General features: G+C 40.0%; 1 protein-coding gene across 2 annotated transcripts in view; it reads left to right on the forward strand.

Annotated features, from left to right (window-relative positions):
• The window catches only part of TFB1M (transcription factor B1, mitochondrial), a 207,489-nt gene that overhangs the window by 181,033 nt on the left and 4,452 nt on the right, over positions 1 to 22,004 (forward strand). The window contains exon 8 of one of the 2 annotated variants that reach the window (XM_053710971.1): positions 19,820 to 19,949. The exons of the other annotated variant lie outside the window; for it this stretch is intronic. Coding sequence (XP_053566946.1) covers positions 19,820 to 19,949 — 130 coding nt within the window. The remainder of the gene's footprint in view (positions 1 to 19,819; positions 19,950 to 22,004) is intronic. 2 annotated transcript variants of the gene reach the window in all.

Genomic DNA, 22,004 nt, shown 5'->3' on the forward strand with positions numbered 1-22,004 from the left:
TATAGATATATCCTCAGAAGGTGTATCTACAATAATTGATACCCAGGTGCTGATCACTCAACTGATAGCAATTTTCTCTCCCCAGTTTGAGGGTATTAAAAAAGACCTGGGAGGTATTTCTACTGAATTAACTATACTTTCAACTGAAGTCAAACAGTTTTCACAGAGAATTGGGGAAGCAGAAAATAGAATTTCTGCAGTAGAAGATAGGCTGACAGCCCAAGAGGCTACTATTCAGGCCCAGGAAGTTAAACTTAATAGTATGCAGTCGCGCCTGGAGGATCTTGAAGATCGCTCCAGGCGCAACAACATTAGGGTTATAGGTTTACCTGAAACACTAGAATTTGAGGACTTGGTTAAATTTACTTCCTCCACCCTCCCCCTTGCTATCGGGTTTCCATCTCAGCTCCTCCCCGTAGCAATCGAGAGAGCCCATAGAGTGGGTCCCAGAAGGGACTCAGCTGGTGGTCTGGGTAAACCTAGGATGTGTATTTTTAAGTTGTTGAAATTTCAGGATAAGCTTGAGATCCTGAAGTTGGCAAAGAAAGCTGGTTCACTAGAATTCGGGAACAGCAAGATCTTGCTGTTCCAGGACTTCTCGGCGGAAACTTCCGCTCGTAGAAGACTTATGGCACCGTATTGTTCACAGCTGATCTCTAAGGGGATTAAAGCTAGTCTATTCTATCCTGCTAAAATTATAGGGGAAAATAAGGGAGCCAAATTTATTTTTAACGAAGTCCTGGAGGTTAAAGATTTCCTGAGAACCTTAGAGTCTTAAATTTAAGTCCATTGTTAAGTTAGAGTTTCCCTTTTTCTTTTTTTTTTTGTTGTTGTTTTTTTTTTAGGCCAGCCCAGGTCTATATATTTTCCTTAGAAGGTGTGATTGTTTAGGTCTTGGTTTATTTTGTGATTTTATAGGTTTGGTTTATCTTGTGATTTTTATCTGCTGTTTTTATTTCTGCAATGTGTATTATGAATATCTTGATAATGTATGAGAAATATGCATATGTTAAAATGTGTCGTGCAAAAATGGCTAAAACCCCATTGTGTTCTTTCTTTATTTTCTTTTTTTTTTTTTTTCTCCTTTCTCTTCTTCTCGCCTCCTCTCCCCCGTCCCTCCCCCACCCCTCGGATGTTACTGCCAGTTGCGTATCCCCTTTAGGGTTTAGGCGTGTTAATGAGAAGGGAAAATAACAGCAATGGGCTGTAGAATTCTTTCGTGGAATGTGGGGGGGATATCCTCTCCCGCTAAGCGCAAATTGGTTATTAAAACATTGGCTGTAGAAAAGCCAGATGTGGTTTTTCTGCAAGAGACTCATTTAGATGCAATAGAAGCGGCGAAGCTTAAAATGAGATGGGTCGGCGAGGTTTTGGCCTCATCTTCTCCAACCAAAAAGCGAGGAGTTGCGGTTCTTTTTCATAAAGATTTGGATTATCAAGTTACGAAAGTCGAGTTTGATTCTTCTGCCCGTTATATGTTGTTACAGGTATCGATAAAATCTGTTAAATATGTATTTTGTAATATTTATGCCCCCAATAAATTTTCAGTAACATTTTGGGACCGGATCCAAAACATAATTTATCCCTTTATAAAGGAGAATTTAATTATCTGTGGAGACTTTAATGCCACCCTGAGTCCAGAGCTAGATCGTTTTTCAAGAAAGAACGACGCTAAATATAAGTATCACGCCAACTACTTTAAAAAAAATTTGTATTAAATTAACATTGACTGATATTTGGCGGTTGCAAAATCCTTTAATCAGAGCTTACACATGCGAATCTAAGTCGTTCAGGACATTCTCGCGGATAGATTTTTTTCTAATCGCGGAAGCACTGACAATTTTTCAGCTTAAAACGGGAATTGGGGAATTTTTGGTATCAGACCATGCTATAATCTCTTTATCTATTCTTGATACTTATGACTCACGTTCACATACACGGGTTTTTGGGTTCCCTCGTTTCTTATATGCTAACCCTAGTTTTTCTTCATGGATTAAGACTACCTGGCATGAGTATGTTTTGTTTAACTCGAATTTTAGTCACAAGACAGAGGTTTATTGGGAGGCGGCTAAGGCGGTGATTCGAGGTAAAATAATAGCTTACTTGAGCTTGCGTGCAAAAAAAATTAAGGAACAAGGGAGTTCCCTTGTTACAAGATCCAGAGCCGCCTACAGGGACTTCCAGTCAGATCCCTCCCCATTAAACTGGGCAGTGTATCTTGAGGCCAGGAAGTAAAGGGAGATCTATATAAAGCAGAAATCGCTGGAGGAAGAAGCAAGATTGAATCTCAAATATAGGAGTTTTCACGGGTGTTCGGCGAAACATCTGTCCCGCTTGACTAAGAACAGGAAAAAAAAGAAATTTTATCGCTGTTATAAAAAATGGCGAGGACAGGTTTTTTAAGCCGGCAGAGATCTCCCAGGAATTTTTTAAGTATTATCAAGAACTATATTCGGCCGTTGCAGCCGACCACATTAACCAAGAGTCCTTTTGGTCGACCATAAGTATTCCTAAGATTCAAGCAGAAGAATTGGCTGTGCTGAATCAGCCGATATCGCGTGAGGAGATTGGTACAGCTATTGATAATCTTAAGCTTAATAAGGCTGCCGGCCCTGACGGGCTCCCGGCCGAATTTTATAAATTGCTCAAGGAAGAATTGCTGCCCACATTAGAGGCTATCTTCAATAATTATTATCTTTCTGAAAACGGGATCTCGGAAAATTTTGCTGCGGCCAATATTTCACTCATTGCGAAAAAAAACAAAAATCCAGAGAATATGGCCTCATATAGGCCAATATCAGTGCTCAATACTGATTACAAGCTTCTGGCTGGTATTATTGCTTGTAGACTGAATCACTGCCTGCAGAACTTGATCCATCAGGATCAGACCGGTTTTATGACCGCTAGAAACTCGTCGCGGAATATTCGAAGGGTTATTACGTTTTTGGACTACATGTCGAATTTGGAACCAGAGCCTTGTAATGTCGGAATTCTTGATTCTGCAGTCTTAACCCTAGACGCAGTCAAGGCTTTTGACTCCATTGTCTGGGAGCATTTATTCTCCTCATTACAGAAATTTGGCTTCTCTGGCAACTTTATTCTCTTTATTCATAAAATTTATTGTAAACCAATTTCTTTTCTCCTGGTTAATGGGATTCGCTCTCAGGGGATTGTTCTACATCGAGGTACTAGGCAGGGGTGTCCATTATCTCCCCTTCTGTTTAATGTGGCTCTAGAACCCTTAGCGGTCAGATTTCGCGATGTATTGACAGGAATTTCATTGGGCTCTCACCGTTTAAAAACCCTTCTTTATGCTGACGATATGCTGATTTTTGTAGATAAGCCCTTTCAATCGATTCCAATCATTCTCCAACTCCTCTCTCAGTTTAGTTCTTTTTCCGGCTACTTGGTGAATTTACAAAAGAGTGAACTCATGTATATGGGCAATAACTCGTCTGGTTTGGAAAATTTTCCTTTTAAGGTTGTCAATACAATTAGTTATTTGGGACTCGAGTTGCATAAAAACCCGAAAGTATGGTATGTTTCGAATTTTGTTCCCCTTTTGAAAAAAATTAAAATAGATCTGCAGTTATGGGCTTCATTTCCGCTGTCAATTTCGGCAAAGGTAAACCTAATAAAAACGATTGTTTTCCCTCGTCTTCTCTATGTGCTACAGAATCTTCCTCTCTTTATTTCCAGTTCAGATATTAGAAAGCTATACAGTTATTTTTCTAAATTTATCTGGAAAGATAAGAGACCTAGGATTGCACTAGCTAAACTCATGCAAAGGACAGACCGTGCCGGGTTGGCGCTGCCTGATGTCAGGTTTTATAATACGGCTGCTCTGATGAAATTTGCCGTGGATTGGGTGGCGGAAACTAATAGGTTAGCAGTTAGTCAAGAGGAAGCCTTTTACATTCGTCCTTTCGCACTTGGTGCGCTGTTACATTGTAATACAAAACAGCTACCATCTAATATTAGTAAATTGGTATCCTTTAAAAATGTTGTGATTGCGTGGCAGAAGTTCTGTACTTGCCTAGGTGTAGATCCCTCAGTGTCTGAATATCTCCCTATTCAGGGAAACCCTCATTTTATCCCGGGTATTTATCAGAAGGTGTTCAAATCCTGGGGGGACAAGGGGCTGTTGTTTGTCAAGCAATTATTGGGGGCCGATAATATGGTTCAGACTGCTGAGTCTCTGTTTCAAACTTATGATCTTCCCAGGTCTGACTTGTTTGCGTATTTCCAGATTCGCCATTTTATGCGTGAGCAAAATTGGGAGAATAGTATGCTAGCGGAATGGTCTGTCATTAGAATGTTAATTAAGAAATTCAGTATGGGAAGTTCCTCTATCTCCTTAATATATGATATTATGCTTTCTAAACAAACTGATAAGCATCTGCACAGCATAAGTACTTGGTTGCTTCCGGTTATTACCGATATCACTGTGGAGAAGATCATTCAGAGTTGTAATATGGTCCATAAGTGTAGGGTTTCGGTGTCCTGGAAGGAATCGCATTGGAAGCTCCTGAATAACTTTTATTTGCACCCGCTTAAATTACAAAAATTTTCTGATTCTGGATCAAATAATTGTCCCAGGTGCTCAAACTCTAGGGCCGATCTTTTCCATATGTTTTGGTTCTGTCCCAAAATCAACCAGTTATGGCATAAAGTGGTTCATTGGTTTAACACATTATTCGGGGCAAATTTTGTGCTTACACTTCAAGATGTGGTTCTACTTATAACAGAAGCACATAGAAACTCGGCAGCAATGACCTACACGTTGAATACGATTATTCTAGCAGTACGTCATCTTGTTCTGTTAAATTGGAAAGCTAAGAGAGCACCGGGCCTAGAGAGGTCTTGTAAAGAAATCCAAGGCCAAATTGTATTTGAGTCATATCATCTCTCGGAAGCTTCTGAGAAGAGAACCAAGGAGTTTTTACAGGGATGGTTACCAATCATTTTGTCATATCCCCTCCAGATTCAAAAGCAGATTCTTGTCCCGGTCCGAACTACGGTCTGCTTTGCTGAATTAGTTGTATCAGGGGTATTCCCGGTATCCTGGATAAACACGGTTGTATAATTCGGTATCTTTCGGTATTTGTGTTTTGGACGCGTTGGCAGCGGTAAGGTATTATGTTGTTGAAGGGGTAGGGAGGGAGGGCGGGGGAGTTAGGGGGGCTCTCTTCCTTTTTTTTTTTTTTTTTGTTTTTTTTTGTTGTTTACTATATCTAATCAATCACACGGAAACTTATAATGTAAAGGGTTGTTTTTGTTAGTATCGATACAGATCGAATATGTGTCTGATACATTTCTGTTATGTTAATTTTGTCTAAAGAATTGTATTGTTTTTATTTTGATGAATAAAAGAAAAAAAAAAGAAAAAAAAATAATAAAATGTATAGTTTTTTGTTGTCGGTGGAAAATAGGCCATGTATCATGAAGGGTAGATTTTTTAAGTATTGACTTATTTTATTTTTGGAAGGTGCTGATTGTGACGATGTACCAGAAGAGTTCTGGATGTAAAGTCATATTGAGATCTCCACCCAATATCAGTGATCCTTTTTGGTGATCTAATAGTATATTCGTTAAGGTGTTAAAATATATATGTTGTATTTTATTAGGTGTATAAAATGAGACCAAAGTGATAGGTTTTCCGTCTAGTAGGCCCACTACAAAAATATATCTACCTTCTTTGTCTCAGATGAGGTTTAAGGGTGTAAAGATTTTTTTTTTTAATTAGGATGCCTACCCCTAGTTTCTTTCATGTAATTAGCAAGAGTCCATGAGCTAGTGACGTATGGGATATACATTCCTACCAGGAGGGGCAAAGTTTCCCAAACCTCAAAATGCCTATAAATACACCCCTCACCACACCCACAATTCAGTTTTTACAAACTTTGCCTCCGATGGAGGTGGTGAAGTAAGTTTGTGCTAGATTCTACGTTGATATGCGCTCCGCAGCAAGTTGGAGCCCGGTTTTCCTCTCAGCGTGCAGTGAATGTCAGAGGGATGTGAGGAGAGTATTGCCTATTTGAATGCAGTGATCTCCTTCTACGGGGTCTATTTCATAGGTTCTCTGTTATCGGTCGTAGAGATTCATCTCTTACCTCCCTTTTCAGATCGACGATATACTCTTATATATACCATTACCTCTGCTGATTCTCGTTTCAGTACTGGTTTGGCTTTCTACAAACATGTAGATGAGTGTCCTGGGGTAAGTAAATCTTATTTTCTGTGACACTCTAAGCTATGGTTGGGCACTTAGTTTATAAAGTTCTAAATATATGTATTCAAACATTTATTTGCCTTGACTCAGAATGTTCAACATTCCTTATTTTTCAGACAGTCAGTTTCATATTTGGGATAATGCATTTGAATTAATAATTTTTTCTTACCTTCAAAAATTTGACTCTTTTTTCCCTGTGGGCTGTTAGGCTCGCGGGGGCTGAAAATGCTTCATTTTATTGCGTCATTCTTGGCGCGGACTTTTTGGCGCAAAAAATCTTTTCCGTTTCCGGCGTCATACGTGTCGCCGGAAGTTGCATCATTTTTTGACGTTATTTTGCGCCAAAAATGTCGGCGTTCCGGATGTGGCGTCATTTTTGGCGCCAAAAGCATTTAGGCGCCAAATAATGTGGGCGTCTTATTTGGCGCTAAAAAATATGGGCGTCGCTTTTGTCTCCACATTATTTAAGTCTCATTTTTCATTGCTTATGGTTGCTAGAAGCTTGTTCTTTGGCATTTTTTCCCATTCCTGAAACTGTCATTTAAGGAATTTGATCATTTTGCTTTATATGTTGTTTTTTCTCTTACATATTGCAAGATGTCTCACGTTGCATCTGAGTCAGAAGATACTACAGGAAAATCGCTGTCTAGTGCTGGATCTACCAAAGCTAAGTGTATCTGCTGTAAACTTTTGGTAGCTATTCCTCCGGCTGTTGTTTGTATTAATTGTCATGACAAACTTGTTAATGCAGATAATATTTCCTTTAGTAAAGTACCATTGCCTGTTGCAGTTCCTTCAACATCTAAGGTGCAGAATGTTCCTGATAACATAAGAGATTTTGTTTCTGAATCCATCAAGAAGGCTATGTCTGTTATTTCTCCTTCTAGTAAACGTAAAAAATCTTTTAAAACCTCTCTCCCTACAGATGAATTTTTAAATGAACATCATCATTCTGATTCTGATGACTCTTCTGGTTCAGAGGATTCTGTCTCAGAGATTGATGCTGATAAATCTTCATATTTATTTAAAATGGAATTTATTCGTTCTTTACTTAAAGAAGTACTAATTGCTTTAGAAATAGAGGATTCTGGTCCTCTTGATACTAATTCTAAATGTTTAGATAAGGTATTTAAATCTCCTGTGGTTATTCCAGAAATTTTTCCTGTTCCTAATGCTATTTCTGCAGTAATTTCCAAAGAATGGGATAAATTGGGTAATTCATTTACTACTCCTAAACGTTTTAAGCAATTATATCCTGTGCCGTCTGACAGATTAGAATTTTGGGACAAAATCCCTAAAGTTGATGGGGCTATTTCTACCCTTGCTAAACGTACTACTATTCCTACGTCAGATGGTACTTCGTTTAAGGATCCTTTAGATAGGAAAATTGAATCCTTTCTAAGAAAAGCTTATCTGTGTTCAGGTAATCTTCTTAGACCTGCTATATCATTGGCTGATGTTGCTGCAGCTTCAACTTTTTGGTTGGAAACTTTAGCGCAACAAGTAACAGATCATGATTCTCATGATATTATTATTCTTCTTCAGCATGCTAATAATTTTATCTGTGATGCCATTTTTGATATTATCAGAGTTGATGTCAGGTTTATGTCTCTAGCTATTTTAGCTAGAAGAGCTTTATGGCTTAAGACTTGGAATGCTGATATGGCTTCTAAATCAACTCTACTTTCCATTTCTTTCCAGGGTAACAAATTATTTGGTTCTCAGTTGGATTCTATTATTTCAACTGTTACTGGTGGGAAAGGAACTTTTTTACCACAGGATAAAAAATCTAAGGGTAAAAACAGGGCTAATAATCGTTTTCGTTCCTTTCGTTTCAACAAAGAACAAAAGCCTGATCCTTCATCCTCAGGAGCAGTTTCAGTTTGGAAACCATCTCCAGTCTGGAATAAATCCAAGCCTGCTAGAAAGGCAAAGCCTGCTTCTAAGTCCACATGAAGGTGCGGCCCTCATTCCAGCTCAGCTGGTAGGGGGCAGGTTACGTTTTTTCAAAGAAATTTGGATCAATTCTGTTCACAATCTTTGGATTCAGAACATTGTTTCAGAAGGGTACAGAATTGGTTTCAAGATGAGACCTCCTGCAAAGAGATTTTTTCTTTCCCGTGTCCCAGTAAATCCAGTGAAAGCTCAAGCATTTCTGAATTGTGTTTCAGATCTAGAGTTGGCTGGAGTAATTATGCCAGTTCCAGTTCCGGAACAGGGGATGGGGTTTTATTCAAATCTCTTCATTGTACCAAAGAAGGAGAATTCCTTCAGACCAGTTCTGGATCTAAAAATATTGAATCGTTATGTAAGGATACCAACGTTCAAGATGGTAACTGTAAGGACTATCTTGCCTTTTGTTCAGCAAGGGCATTATATGTCCACAATAGATTTACAGGATGCATATCTGCATATTCCGATTCATCCAGATCATTATCAGTTCCTGAGATTCTCTTTTCTGGACAAGCATTACCAGTTTGTGGCTCTGCCGTTTGGCCTAGCTACAGCTCCAAGAATTTTTACAAAGGTTCTCGGTGCCCTTCTGTCTGTAATCAGAGAACAGGGTATTGTGGTATTTCCTTATTTGGACGATATCTTGGTACTTGCTCAGTCTTTACATTTAGCAGAATTTCATACGAATCGACTTGTGTTGTTTCTTCAAGATCATGGTTGGAGGATCAATTTACCAAAAAGTTCATTGATTCCTCAGACAAGGGTAACCTTTCTGGGTTTCCAGATAGATTCAGTGTCCATGACTCTGTCTTTAACAGACAAGAGACGTCTAAAATTGATTTCAGCTTGTCGAATCCTTCAGTCACAATCATTCCCTTCGGTAGCCTTATGCATGGAAATTCTAGGTCTTATGACTGCTGCATCGGACGCGATCCCCTTTGCTCGTTTTCACATGCGACCTCTTCAGCTCTGTATGCTGAATCAATGGTGCAAGGATTACACAAAGATATCTCAATTAATATCTTTAAAACCGATTGTTCGACACTCTCTAACGTGGTGGACAGATCACCATCGTTTAATTCAGGGGGCTTCTTTTGTGCTTCCGACCTGGACTGTAATTTCAACAGATGCAAGTCTCACAGGTTGGGTAGCTGTGTGGGGATCTCTGACGGCACAAGGAGTTTGGGAATCTCAGGAGGTGAGATTACCGGTCAATATTTTGGAACTCCGTGCAATTTTCAGAGCTCTTCAGTTTTGGCCTCTTCTGAAGAGAGAATCGTTCATTTGTTTTCAGACAGACAATGTCACAACTGTGGCATACATCAATCATCAAGGAGGGACTCACAGTCCTCTGGCTATGAAAGAAGTATCTCGAATTTTGGTTTGGGCGGAATCCAGCTCCTGTCTAATCTCTGCGGTTCATATCCCAGGTATAGACAATTGGGAAGCGGATTATCTCAGTCGCCAAACGTTGCATCCGGGCGAATGGTCTCTTCACCCAGAGGTATTTCTTCAGATTGTTCAAATGTGGGAACTTCCAGAAATAGATCTGATGGCGTCTCATCTAAACAAGAAACTTCCCAGATATCTGTCCAGATCCCGGGATCCTCAGGCGGAGGCAGTGGATGCATTATCACTTCCTTGGAAGTATCATCCTGCCTATATCTTTCCGCCTCTAGTTCTTCTTCCAAGAGTAATCTCCAAGATTCTGAAGGAATGCTCGTTTGTTCTGCTGATAGCTCCGGCATGGCCTCACAGGTTTTGGTATGCGGATCTTGTCCGGATGGCCTCTTGCCAACCGTGGACTCTTCCGTTAAGACCAGACCTTCTGTCACAAGGTCCTTTTTCTCCTGTTAAGTGTGGTCAGTCCACGGGTCATCATTACTTCTGGGATATTATCTCCTCCCCTACAGGAAGTGCAAGAGGATTCACCCAGCAGAGCTGCTATATAGCTCCTCCCCTCTACGTCACCTCCAGTCATTCTCTTGCACCCAACGAATAGATAGGATGTGTGAGAGGACTGTGGTGATTTTAATTAGTTTATTACCTTCAATCAAAAGTTTGTTATTTTATAATAGCACCGGAGTGTGTTATTCATTCTCTGGTAGAATTTGAAGAAGAATCTACCTGAGTTTTTTCTATGATTTTAGCCGGAGTAGTTAAGATCATATTGCTGTTTCTCGGCCATCTGAGGAGAGGTAAACTTCAGATCAGGGGACAGCGGGCAGATTAATCTGCAAAGAGGTATGTAGCAGTTTATTATTTTCTGACATGGAATTGATGAGAAAATCCTGCCATACCGTTATAATGTAAACTCAGCCTTAAATACAGTAGATGCATCTGGTATCAGGCTGTCATGTATGTATATTTTACACTTCAGTATTCTGGGGAATGGTACTTCACTGGATTTATACTGTATGCATAGACTTAACCTAATTTGCAGGGACTTGCAATAGGTTTTTAAATAACAATTAATTTATTGAGGTTAAACGTTTTTTTGCTGGCATGTAAAATCGTTTATTTCTCTGAGGTACTGGGTAAAAAAAAATGTTTTGGGCACTGTTTTTTCCACTTGGCAATAGTTTTGTTTAAATTTAAACAGTTTACTGATCTCTCTCACTGTTATGTGTGAGGGGGAGGGGCCATTTTTGGCGCTTTTACTACGCATCAAAAAACTCAGTCAGAGGTTCATTTTCTTCCTGCATGATCCGGTTCATCTCTACAGAACTCAGGGATCTTCAAAGCTTGTTTTGAGGGAGGTAATCATTCACAGCAGAACTGTGAAGATTGTAGTTGACTGTGATAAAAAACGTTTATTTGTGTATTTTTTCTGCTGTCAGGGTTAGTTATCCTTTGCTAATGGGAACAATCCTTTGCTAAAATTGTATATTTCTTACAAAGATTTGATGCTATAATTTATTTATTTCAACTGTCATAATTTTTTCTGTGCTTCTTATAGGCACAGTTTGTTTTCATATTATTGTAAATTACTTGAAAAGCATTTCCAAGTTGCTAGTTAATTGCTAGTGTGTTAAACATGTCTGATTCAGAGGAAGATACATGTGCTATATGTGCTAATGCCAAAGTGGAGCCCAATAGAAATTTATGTACTAACTGTATTGATGCTACTTTAAATAAAAGTCAATCTGTACAAATTGAACATATTTCACCAAACAACGAGGGGAGAGTTATGCCGACTAACTCGCCTCACGTGTCAGTACCTGCATCTCCCGCTCGGGAGGTGCGTGACATTGTAGCGCCGAGTACATCTGGGCGGCCATTACAAATCACATTACAGGATATGGCTACTGTTATGACTGAAGTTTTGGCTAAATTACCAGAACTGAGAGGTAAGCGTGATCACTCTGGGGTGAGAACAGAGTGCGCTGATAATATTAGGGCCATGTCAGACACTGCGTCACAGGTGGCAGAACATGAGGACGGAGAACTTCATTCTGTGGGTGACGGTTCTGATCCAAACAGACTGGATTCAGATATTTCAAATTTTAAATTTAAGCTGGAAAACCTCCGTGTATTACTAGGGGAGGTATTAGCAGCTCTGAATGATTGTAACACAGTTGCAATACCAGAGAAAATGTGTAGGTTGGATAGATATTTTGCGGTACCGGCGAGTACTGATGTTTTTCCTATACCTAAGAGACTTACTGAAATTGTTACTAAGGAGTGGGATAGACCCGGTGTGCCGTTCTCACCCCCTCCGATATTTAGAAAAATGTTTCCAATAGACGCCACCACACGGGACTTATGGCAAACGGTCCCTAAGGTGGAGGGAGCAGTTTCTACTTTAGCTAAGCGTACCACTATCCCGGTGGAGGATAGCTGTGCTTTTTCAGATCCAATGGATAAAAAATTAGAGGGTTACCTTAAGAAAATGTTTGTTCAACAAGGTTTTATATTGCAACCTCTTGCATGTATTGCGCCTGTCACGGCTGCAGCAGCATTTTGGTTTGAGTCTCTGGAAGAGACACTTGAATCATCTACACTAGATGAGATTACACACAAACTTAAAGCCCTTAAGTTAGCTAACTCATTTATTTCAGATGCCGTAGTACATTTAACTAAACTTACGGCTAAGAATTCCGGATTCGCCATTCAGGCACGCAGAGCACTGTGGCTAAAATCCTGGTCAGCTGATGTTACTTCTAAATCTAAATTGCTTAATATACCTTTCAAAGGGCAGACCTTATTCGGGCCCGGGTTGAAAGAGATTATCGCTGACATTACAGGAGGTAAAGGCCATGCCCTGCCTCAGGACAAAGCCAAAGTTAAGGCTAGACAGTCTAATTTTCGTTCCTTTCGTAATTTCAAAGCAGGAACAGCATCAACTTCCTCTGCACCAAAACAGGAAGGAGCTGTTGCTCGCTACAGACAAGGCTGGAAACCTAACCAGTCCTGGAACAAGGGCAAGCAGACCAGGAAACCTGCTGCTGCCCCTAAGACAGCATGAATCGAGGGCCCCCGATCCGGGACCGGATCTAGTGGGGGGCAGACTTTCTCTCTTCGCCCAGGCTTGGGCAAGAGATGTTCAGGATCCCTGGGCGTTAGAGATCATATCTCAGGGATACCTTCTGGACTTCAAATCCTCTCCCCCAAGAGGGAGATTTCATCTGTCAAGGTTGTCAACAAACCAAACAAAGAAGGAAGCGTTTCTACGCTGCGTACAAGATCTTTTATTAATGGGAGTGATCCATCCAGTTCCGCGGTCGGAACAAGGACAAGGGTTTTACTCAAATCTGTTTGTAGTTCCCAAGAAAGAGGGAACTTTCAGGCCAATCTTGGATTTAAAGATCCTAAACAAATTCCTAAGAGTTCCATCGTTCAAGATGGAAACTATTCGAACAATTTTGCCCATGATCCAGGAGGGTCAGTACATGACCACAGTGGATTTAAAGGATGCTTACCTTCACATACCGATTCACAAAGATCATTACCGGTATCTAAGGTTTGCCTTTCTAGACAGGCATTACCAGTTTGTAGCTCTTCCATTCGGATTGGCTACGGCTCCAAGAATCTTCACAAAGGTTCTGGGTACTCTTCTGGCGGTACTAAGACCGCGAGGAATTTCGGTAGCTCCGTACCTAGACGACATTCTGATACAAGCTTCAAGCTTTCAAACTGCCAAGTCTCATACAGAGTTAGTACTGGCATTTCTAAGGTCGCATGGATGGAAGGTGAACGAAAAGAAGAGTTCTCTCTTTCCATTCACAAGAGTTCCCTTCTTGGGGACTCTGATAGATTCTGTAGAAATGAAGATTTACCTGACAGAAGACAGGTTAACAAAGCTTCAAAATGCATGCCGTGTCCTTCATTCCATTCAACACCCGTCAGTAGCTCAATGCATGGAGGTGATCGGATTAATGGTAGCGGCAATGGACATAGTCCCCTTTGCACGCCTACATCTCAGACCGCTGCAATTGTGCATGCTAAGTCAGTGGAATGGGGATTACTCAGATTTGTCCCCCACTCTGAATCTGAATCAAGAGACCAGAAATTCTCTTCTATGGTGGCTTTATCGGCCACATCTGTCCAGGGGGATGCCATTCAGCAGGCCAGACTGGACAATTGTAACAACAGACGCCAGCCTACTAGGTTGGGGCGCTGTCTGGAATTCTCTGAAGGCTCAGGGACTATGGAATCAGGAGGAGAGTCTCCTTCCAATAAACATTCTGGAATTGAGAGCAGTTCTCAATGCCCTTCTGGCTTGGCCCCAGTTAACAACTCGGGGGTTCATCAGGTTTCAGTCGGACAACATCACGACTGTAGCTTACATCAACCATCACGGAGGGACAAGAAGCTCCCTAGCAATGATGGAAGTATCAAAGATAATTCGCTGGGCAGAGTCTCACTCTTGCCACCTGTCTGCAATCCACATCCCGGGAGTGGAGAACTGGGAGGCGGATTTCTTAAGTCGTCAGACTTTTCATCCGGGGGAGTGGGAACTTCATCCGGAGGTCTTTGCCCAAATACTTCGACGTTGGGGCAAACCAGAGATAGATCTCATGGCGTCTCGTCAGAACGCCAAGCTTCCTCGCTACGGGTCCAGATCCAGGGATCCGGGAGCGGTTCTGATAGATGCTCTGAAAGCACCTTGGACCTTCAAGATGGCTTATGTGTTTCCACCCTTCCCGATGCTTCCTCGATTGATTGCCAGAATCAAACAGGAGAGAGCATTAGTGATTCTAATAGCACCTGCATGGCCACGCAGGACTTGGTATGCAGATCTAGTGGACATGTCATCCTGTCCGCCTTGGTCTCTACCTCTGAAACAGGACCTTCTGATCCAGGGTCCATTCAAACATCAAAATCTAACTTCTCTGAAGCTGACTGCTTGGAAATTGAACGCTTGATTTTATCAAAACGTGGGTTTTCTGAGCCAGTTATTGATACCTTAATACAGGCTAGGAAGCCTGTTACCAGAAGGATTTACCATAAAATATGGCGTAAATACTTATATTGGTGCGAATCCAAGAGTTACTCATGGAGTAAGGTTAGGATTCCAAGGATATTGTCTTTTCTACAAGAAGGTTTGGAAAAGGGTTTATCCGCTAGTTCCTTAAAGGGACAGATTTCAGCTCTGTCCATTCTTTTACACAAACGTCTGTCAGAAGTTCCGGACGTTCAAGCTTTTTGTCAGGCTTTAGCTAGGATCAAGCCTGTGTTTAAAACTGTTGCTCCGCCATGGAGTTTGAACTTAGTTCTTAATGTTTTACAGGGTGTTCCGTTTGAACCCCTTCATTCCATTGATATCAAGTTGTTATCTTGGAAAGTTCTGTTTTTAATGGCTATTTCCTCGGCTCGAAGAGTCTCTGAGTTATCTGCCTTACATTGTGATTCTCCTTATCTGATTTTTCATTCAGACAAGGTAGTTCTGCGTACTAAACCTGGGTTCCTACCTAAGGTGGTCACTAACAGGAATATCAATCAAGAGATTGTTGTTCCATCTTTGTGTCCTAATCCTTCCTCGAAGAAGGAACGTCTGCTACACAATCTAGATGTAGTCCGTGCCTTGAAATTTTATCTACAGGCAACTAAGGATTTTCGTCAAACGTCTTCCCTGTTTGTCGTTTATTCTGGCCAGAGGAGAGGTCAAAAAGCTTCGGCTACCTCTCTCTCTTTTTGGCTTCGTAGCATAATATGATTAGCCTATGAGACTGCTGGACAGCAGCCTCCTGAAAGAATTACAGCTCATTCTACTAGAGCTGTGGCTTCCACTTGGGCCTTTAAGAATGAGGCTTCTGTTGAACAGATTTGCAAGGCTGCAACTTGGTCTTCTCTTCATACTTTTTCCAAATTTTACAAATTTGACACTTTTTTGCTTCTTCGGAGGCTGTTTTTGGGAGAAAGGTTCTTCAGGCAGTGGTTCCCTCCGTATAAAGAGCCTGCCTGTCCCTCCCGTCATCCGTGTACTTTTGCTTTGGTATTGGTATCCCAGAAGTAATGATGACCCGTGGACTGACCACACTTAACAGGAGAAAACAAAATTTATGCTTACCTGATAAATTCATTTCTCCTGTAGTGTGGTCAGTCCACGGCCCGCCCTGTTTTTTTATGGCAGGCTAAAAATGTTTTGGATTATACTCCAGTCACCACTACACCCTTGGGCTTCTCCTTTCTCGTTGGTCCTTTGGTCGAATGACTGGAGGTGACGTAGAGGGGAGGAGCTATATAGCAGCTCTGCTGGGTGAATCCTCTTGCACTTCCTGTAGGGGAGGAGATAATATCCCAGAAGTAATGATGACCCGTGGACTGACCACACTACAGGAGAAATGAATTTATCAGGTAAGCATAAATTTTGTTTTTCCATCAGGATCTGAAATCCTTAAATTTAAAGGTATGGAGATTGAACGCTTGATTCTTGGTCAAAGAGGTTTCTCTGACTCTGTGATAAATACTATGTTACAGGCTCGTAAATCTGTATCTAGGGAGATATATTATAGAGTCTGGAAGACTTATATTTCTTGGTGTCTTTCTCATCATTTTTCTTGGCATTCTTTTAGAATACCGAGAATTTTACAGTTTCTTCAGGATGGTTTAGATAACGGTTTGTCCGCAAGTTCCTTGAAAGGACAAATCTCTGCTCTTTCTGTTCTTTTTCACAGAAAGATTGCTATTCTTCCTGATATTCGTTGTTTTGTACAAGCTTTGGTTCGTATAAAACCTGTCATTAAGTCAATTTCTCCTCCTTGGAGTTTGAATTTGGTTCTGGGAGCTCTTCAAGCTCCTCCGTTTGAGCCTATGCATTCATTGGACATTAAATTGCTTTCTTGGAAAGTTTTGTTCCTTTTGGCCATCTCTTCTGCCAGAAGAGTTTCTGAATTATCTGCTCTTTCTTGTGAGTCTCCTTTTCTGATTTTTCATCAGGATAAGGCGGTGTTGCGAACTTCTTTTGAATTTTTACCTAAAGTTGTGAATTCCAACAACATTAGTAGAGAAATTGTGGTTCCTTCATTATGTCCTAATCCTAAGAATTCTAAGGAGAAATCGTTGCATTCTTTGGATGTTGTTAGAGCTTTGAAATATTATGTTGAAGCTACTAAGTCTTTCCGAAAGACTTCTAGTCTATTTGTTATCTTTTCCGGTTCTAGAAAAGGCCAGAAAGCTTCTGCCGTTTCTTTGGCATCTTGGTTGAAATCTTTAATTCATCTTGCCTATGTTGAGTCGGGTAAAACTCCGCCTCAGAGGATTACAGCTCATTCTACTAGGTCAGTTTCTACTTCCTGGGCGTTTAGGAATGAAGCTTCGGTTGATCAGATTTGCAAAGCGGCAACTTGGTCCTCTTTGCATACTTTTACCAAATTCTACCATTTTGATGTATTTTCTTCTTCTGAAGCAGTTTTTGGTAGAAAAGTACTTCAGGCAGCGGTTTCAGTTTGAATCTTCTGCTTATGTTTTTCATTAAACTTTATTTTGGGTGTGGATTATTTTCAGCAGGAATTGGCTGTCTTTATTTTATCCCTCCCTCTCTAGTGACTCTTGTGTGGAAAGATCCACATCTTGGGTAATCATTATCCCATACGTCACTAGCTCATGGACTCTTGCTAATTACATGAAAGAAAACATAATTTATGTAAGAACTTACCTGATAAATTCATTTCTTTCATATTAGCAAGAGTCCATGAGGCCCGCCCTTTTTTTGTGGTGGTTATGATTTTTGTATAAAGCACAATTATTCCAATTCCTTATTTTATATGCTTTCGCACTTTTTTATCACCCCACTTCTTGGCTATTCGTTAAACTGAATTGTGGGTGTGGTGAGGGGTGTATTTATAGGCATTTTGAGGTTTGGGAAACTTTTCCCCTCCTGGTAGGAATGTATATCCCATACATCACTAGCTCATGGACTCTTGCTAATATGAAAGAAATGAATTTATCAGGTAAGTTCTTACATAAATTATGTTGTTTTTTTTGAGTGTTGAGTGAGGCATAGAAACATTGCCCAAATTTGTAATAGAATGTCTAAGGCTCACTACCTTTCATGAAGTGAGTCTCCTGTAAGAGAACAGTGTCTGCTTTGTGGATAGAGAAATCTTTTAGGGCTTTAGATCTTTTTTGAGGTATATTGAGCCCTTGCGCATTAATGGAGAAGATATTTATATGGTTGTCCTGTAGGGGGATTTGTCTTGGTTGTTTATGTGGGGTCATAAGTGAAGAAGTAATAGTACATCAAAGTTGAATATACCAACAATAGTAGATGTCGTGAAAAAGGATAAAGTCATCCATATTATAAAATAATGTGAATGTTCAAAAAAGAAAAAATACATAAATTACATTGAATATTAAGCATTTGGTCTTATTCAATTATTTCGGGTATACCTCTGAACCTCAGGTTTTTCCTCCTTCCCCTATTATCTAAATCTTCAATTTTATCTTGAAGTAAATTAAGCATCATGTTGGTCTAGATAGCTGGTGTTATTACTGACCAATGTGCTCATGGTGTCCTGACTTTCTACCAGGGTTTCAATACGGTTGCCTAACTCATTCAGGTATTTTTTTAAGATTGGACAATTTGTTTTTGATAAAAGATTTTAAGTCTGCCGATGTCTGACTTGGAAGGCAAGTTAGACTGAATTGTGAGCAGTTGGTCTTGAGGTAGTTGTGTAGAAATTGCGTCTTGTTGTTTTGCCATTGGTGATATTATTGAAGTATCTTGCAATATAGCTTCAGTTGTGTCTGCAAGTTGGAGGAAGGAGTTCATAGAAGGCTGTGTTGAAGCACTCCCTTTAGGTCCTTTAAGAGGCTTAATGTGTTTTTTCGTAGCCATGTGGTGATTTAATTACAGCAGAGATGTCACGTTAGTAAGGTCTGTCCCAGTCTCCCAGATGAGACAGTGTCTGTAACTTAGGGTCTAATATAAATATAGAATAAATATCTGCCTTCAATATTGTTAAAGATCACAGGTTGTGAAAAAAATCTACACCAGCTAAGTTACAGGTTGTGGAGTGTAATAGGGTAATAGGCCTGAATGGTGTAGTATTTATTGGATGGCTATACTCCAGCTAAGTTACAGGTTGTGGAGTGCAATAGGTTAATAGGCCGGAATAGTGTAGTATTTATTCTTTAGGAGGTATATCGTAGTTTTGCTTCTGTAGTTTATAATTTGGATTGGGTTTCCTTTTAATTTTGTATTTAAAATTAGTAACGGCGGCCATGACAGTAGCCTGATTGTGTCTTAAGGGATGTAGCAGGAATATGTGAGTTGATAGTAGGCCTGAAGTTATACAAATTGTATTTTCACAATCCCTTTTAGTAGCTCTCACATTTCTGCAATTGGAGCTTGTTGTCTATAATATAGGCTCCGTTGCCATTAGTGCACTCCCGTGTCAGCTCAGTGAAGGCAGCCATGCTTGATGGCGTGTGTAGGTTGCAACTAACTCCGGCACGGTTTGTATACAGCGCGGTTCAAGATAGACATCGGAAGTGGTGAAGGATAGATCAGTATGTACCGGAATGGAGACAGCTGTGGTTTAGGCACTTGATTCAGTCATGTATCGGGCTGTTAGTAGCAATTGGTGAGATTCAGCCACGTAGCTCAGTTACAGTGCGGCCATTCCCCAGCATGGCCTGGCTCTGCCCCCCCCCCCCTTTTATATAGTACTTTTGCATTGCTTTTGTTTTTTGCCCCAGTTTTACACAGCCAATATGGTTATATTAGTATACTATTAACCTCTGTGACTACCATGTATTTAAGCCTCTTTTAAGCTCCATGATCACATGGCTATTTATTTATTATCTACTGACTTGCATTTTAGCCAATTAGTGCCGTGTCAGCCACAACTCCTAGGAGAGCACAATGTTATCTATATTACCCACATCAAATAGCCTTGTCTTGTTGTGAAAATCTAATTAAAAAACATGCAATAAGAGGCTGTCTGTAGTAGCTTAGAAAAGGGCAGAAATGTATAGGTTTAAATGTTATAAAGTAAATTAATATAACATTGTTGGTTGTGCAAAGCTGGGGAATAGTAAAGGTGTTATCAATATTTTAAAAAAATTAAAATTTTGGTGTTGACTGTTCCTTTAAGTGTGCTTATTTTTTCATCATCATCATCAGCTCCTTCATGTTTAGATTTGTTTTCACATGCTGATCAATCTTATTTTGCCAATATTTCTCAGGGTTGTAATGCTACTAAAATTACAGGAAGATGCTGATCGAGTACCTCCAGCTATGAATATGAAGAATTGTATTACTTCTGCAATTTCAAAGGCACTAGCTGCCCTTCCACCTTCAAACAAACATAAAAAGGTCAGTTCAAGTTTTACCTTCTACTAGTAATGAGTGTCCTGATACTGTGGTATCTACAGATGGTGAGGATTCCTCTGAGAGTGAAGATCCCTCATCTGATGTTGAGCCTGACAATTCCTCTTTTTTATTTTAAGGTTGAAAATATTAATTCTCTTTTAAAAGAGGTTTTGTTTACTTTGGAGGTTGAGAATCCTAAACCATCTGTTATTAAACTTGTAATTGTTTAAATTCAGTATATTAGGATGTTTCTAATCTCTCTGAGATTTTCCCTGATCCTGTTTCTGATTTGATTGCTAACGAATGGTCTAAACCAGGTGTGTCTCTTAATCCTTCTGCAATGTTTAAAAAGCTATATCCTTTACCTACTGCTAATTTAGCGTTATGGGAAACCATTCCAAAGGTAGCATACTACTATTTCTTTGGAAGACGGTACTTCTTTTAAAAACCCTTTAAGCATAAAATTGGAATCTTTTGTAAAAACATACTGTTTATATTTTCAAACCTGCTGTATCTATTGCCGATGTAGCTGCAGCTTCTACTTATTGGTTCAGCAGTTTTCTACTGACCCTATTATTTCTAATCTGTTGAGTTTGCTTCAAAGTGCAAATTCTTTTATTTGTGATGCTTTGTGCTGCTGTATTTGATATTATGAAAATCAATGTGAAGATTGTCTTTGTCAATTTTTGCTAGAAGGGCCTTGTAGCCTGGTGGAATTCTGACATGGTATCTAAATGTAGGTTGTTATGTCTCTCCTTTCAAGGAAATACATTATTTGGGTCTTCTCCTTTCAGAAGTAAGGTAACTCTGGTTCAGTCTGGAGGTCTAATGCCAACCAGGGTAAGAAGTTTGCCCCAGCCTCCAACCCCAGAACCAGGTGTTCTGGTAGGGGGCAGATTAAAGCTTTTTCAGGAGGTTTGCTTTGAATATTACCCAGATCTATGGGTTCAGAATATTGTTTATCAGGGATATCAGATTGGATTCAGGACAAGGCCTTCCAGAGGAAGGTTTTTTTCTGTCTAATGTTCCAAAGAATCCTGTAAAAGCTCAAGGTTTTTTTTCAATCTATCTCAGATCTGGTAAGAATGGGTGTGATTGTACCAGTTCCTTTACAGTAATAGGATGGTATTTTATTCAAATCTCTTAATTTTTCCAAAAAAGGAATGTACTTCTTTCAGACCAGTTTTAGATCTAAAGACTCTAAAAAAAGTTTGTCAGGGTTCCTTCTTTTGTAATGGAAACTATCAGGACTATTTTGCCTTTTGTTCAGCATGATCAGTTTATTTCCACAATAGATTTAAAGGATGCTAACCTTCATATTCCTATACACCCAGAACTTTAATTTCTGAGGTTTGCTTTTCTGGAAAAGCATTTTCAGTTTGTTGCTCTTCCATTTGGTCTAGATTTAGTTTCAAGAATATTTACCAATGTTCTGGGTGCCCTTTTGTCTGTGATCAGAGCTCAGGGTATTGTAGTGTTTCCTTACCTGGACAATATCTTGATTCAGGCTCAGTCTTTTCCTTTAGCAGAATCTCACACCATACAACTGTTGTTGTGTCTTCAAAGACATGGTTAGATAATCAATTTACCAAAGAGTTCTTTGATTCCTCAGACAAGGATTTATTTCCTTGGTTTCCAGATAGATTGCGTTTGACTCTTTCTCTCATAGAACAGAGAAGGATAAAACTGGTCTCAGTCTGTCTTAACCTTCAGTCTCTTTCATTTCCTACAGTGGCTCAGTGTATAGAGGTTCTAGGTCTCATGATTGCAGCTTCAGATGCAATATCATTTGCTCGGTTCACATGAGCCCTCTCCAGCTTTGTATGCTGCATCAATGGTGCAGGGATTTTTTCTAGCTATCTCAAAGGATATTCTTAGATTCCAGTACAAGTCAATCTCTGACTTGGTGGCTGAATCATGAGCTCATTATTCAGGGGGCTTCTTTTGCTCGTTCTACCTGGTCTGTAATCACTACAGATGCAAGACTTTCCATTTGGAAATCAGTTGGGGGATCTCTGAGAGCACAGTGGGTTTGGGATCCTTGAAAGGCAAGGCTAC

Source organism: Bombina bombina, chromosome 4, assembly GCF_027579735.1.
Source record: "Bombina bombina isolate aBomBom1 chromosome 4, aBomBom1.pri, whole genome shotgun sequence".
Taxonomy (NCBI): domain Eukaryota; kingdom Metazoa; phylum Chordata; class Amphibia; order Anura; family Bombinatoridae; genus Bombina; species Bombina bombina.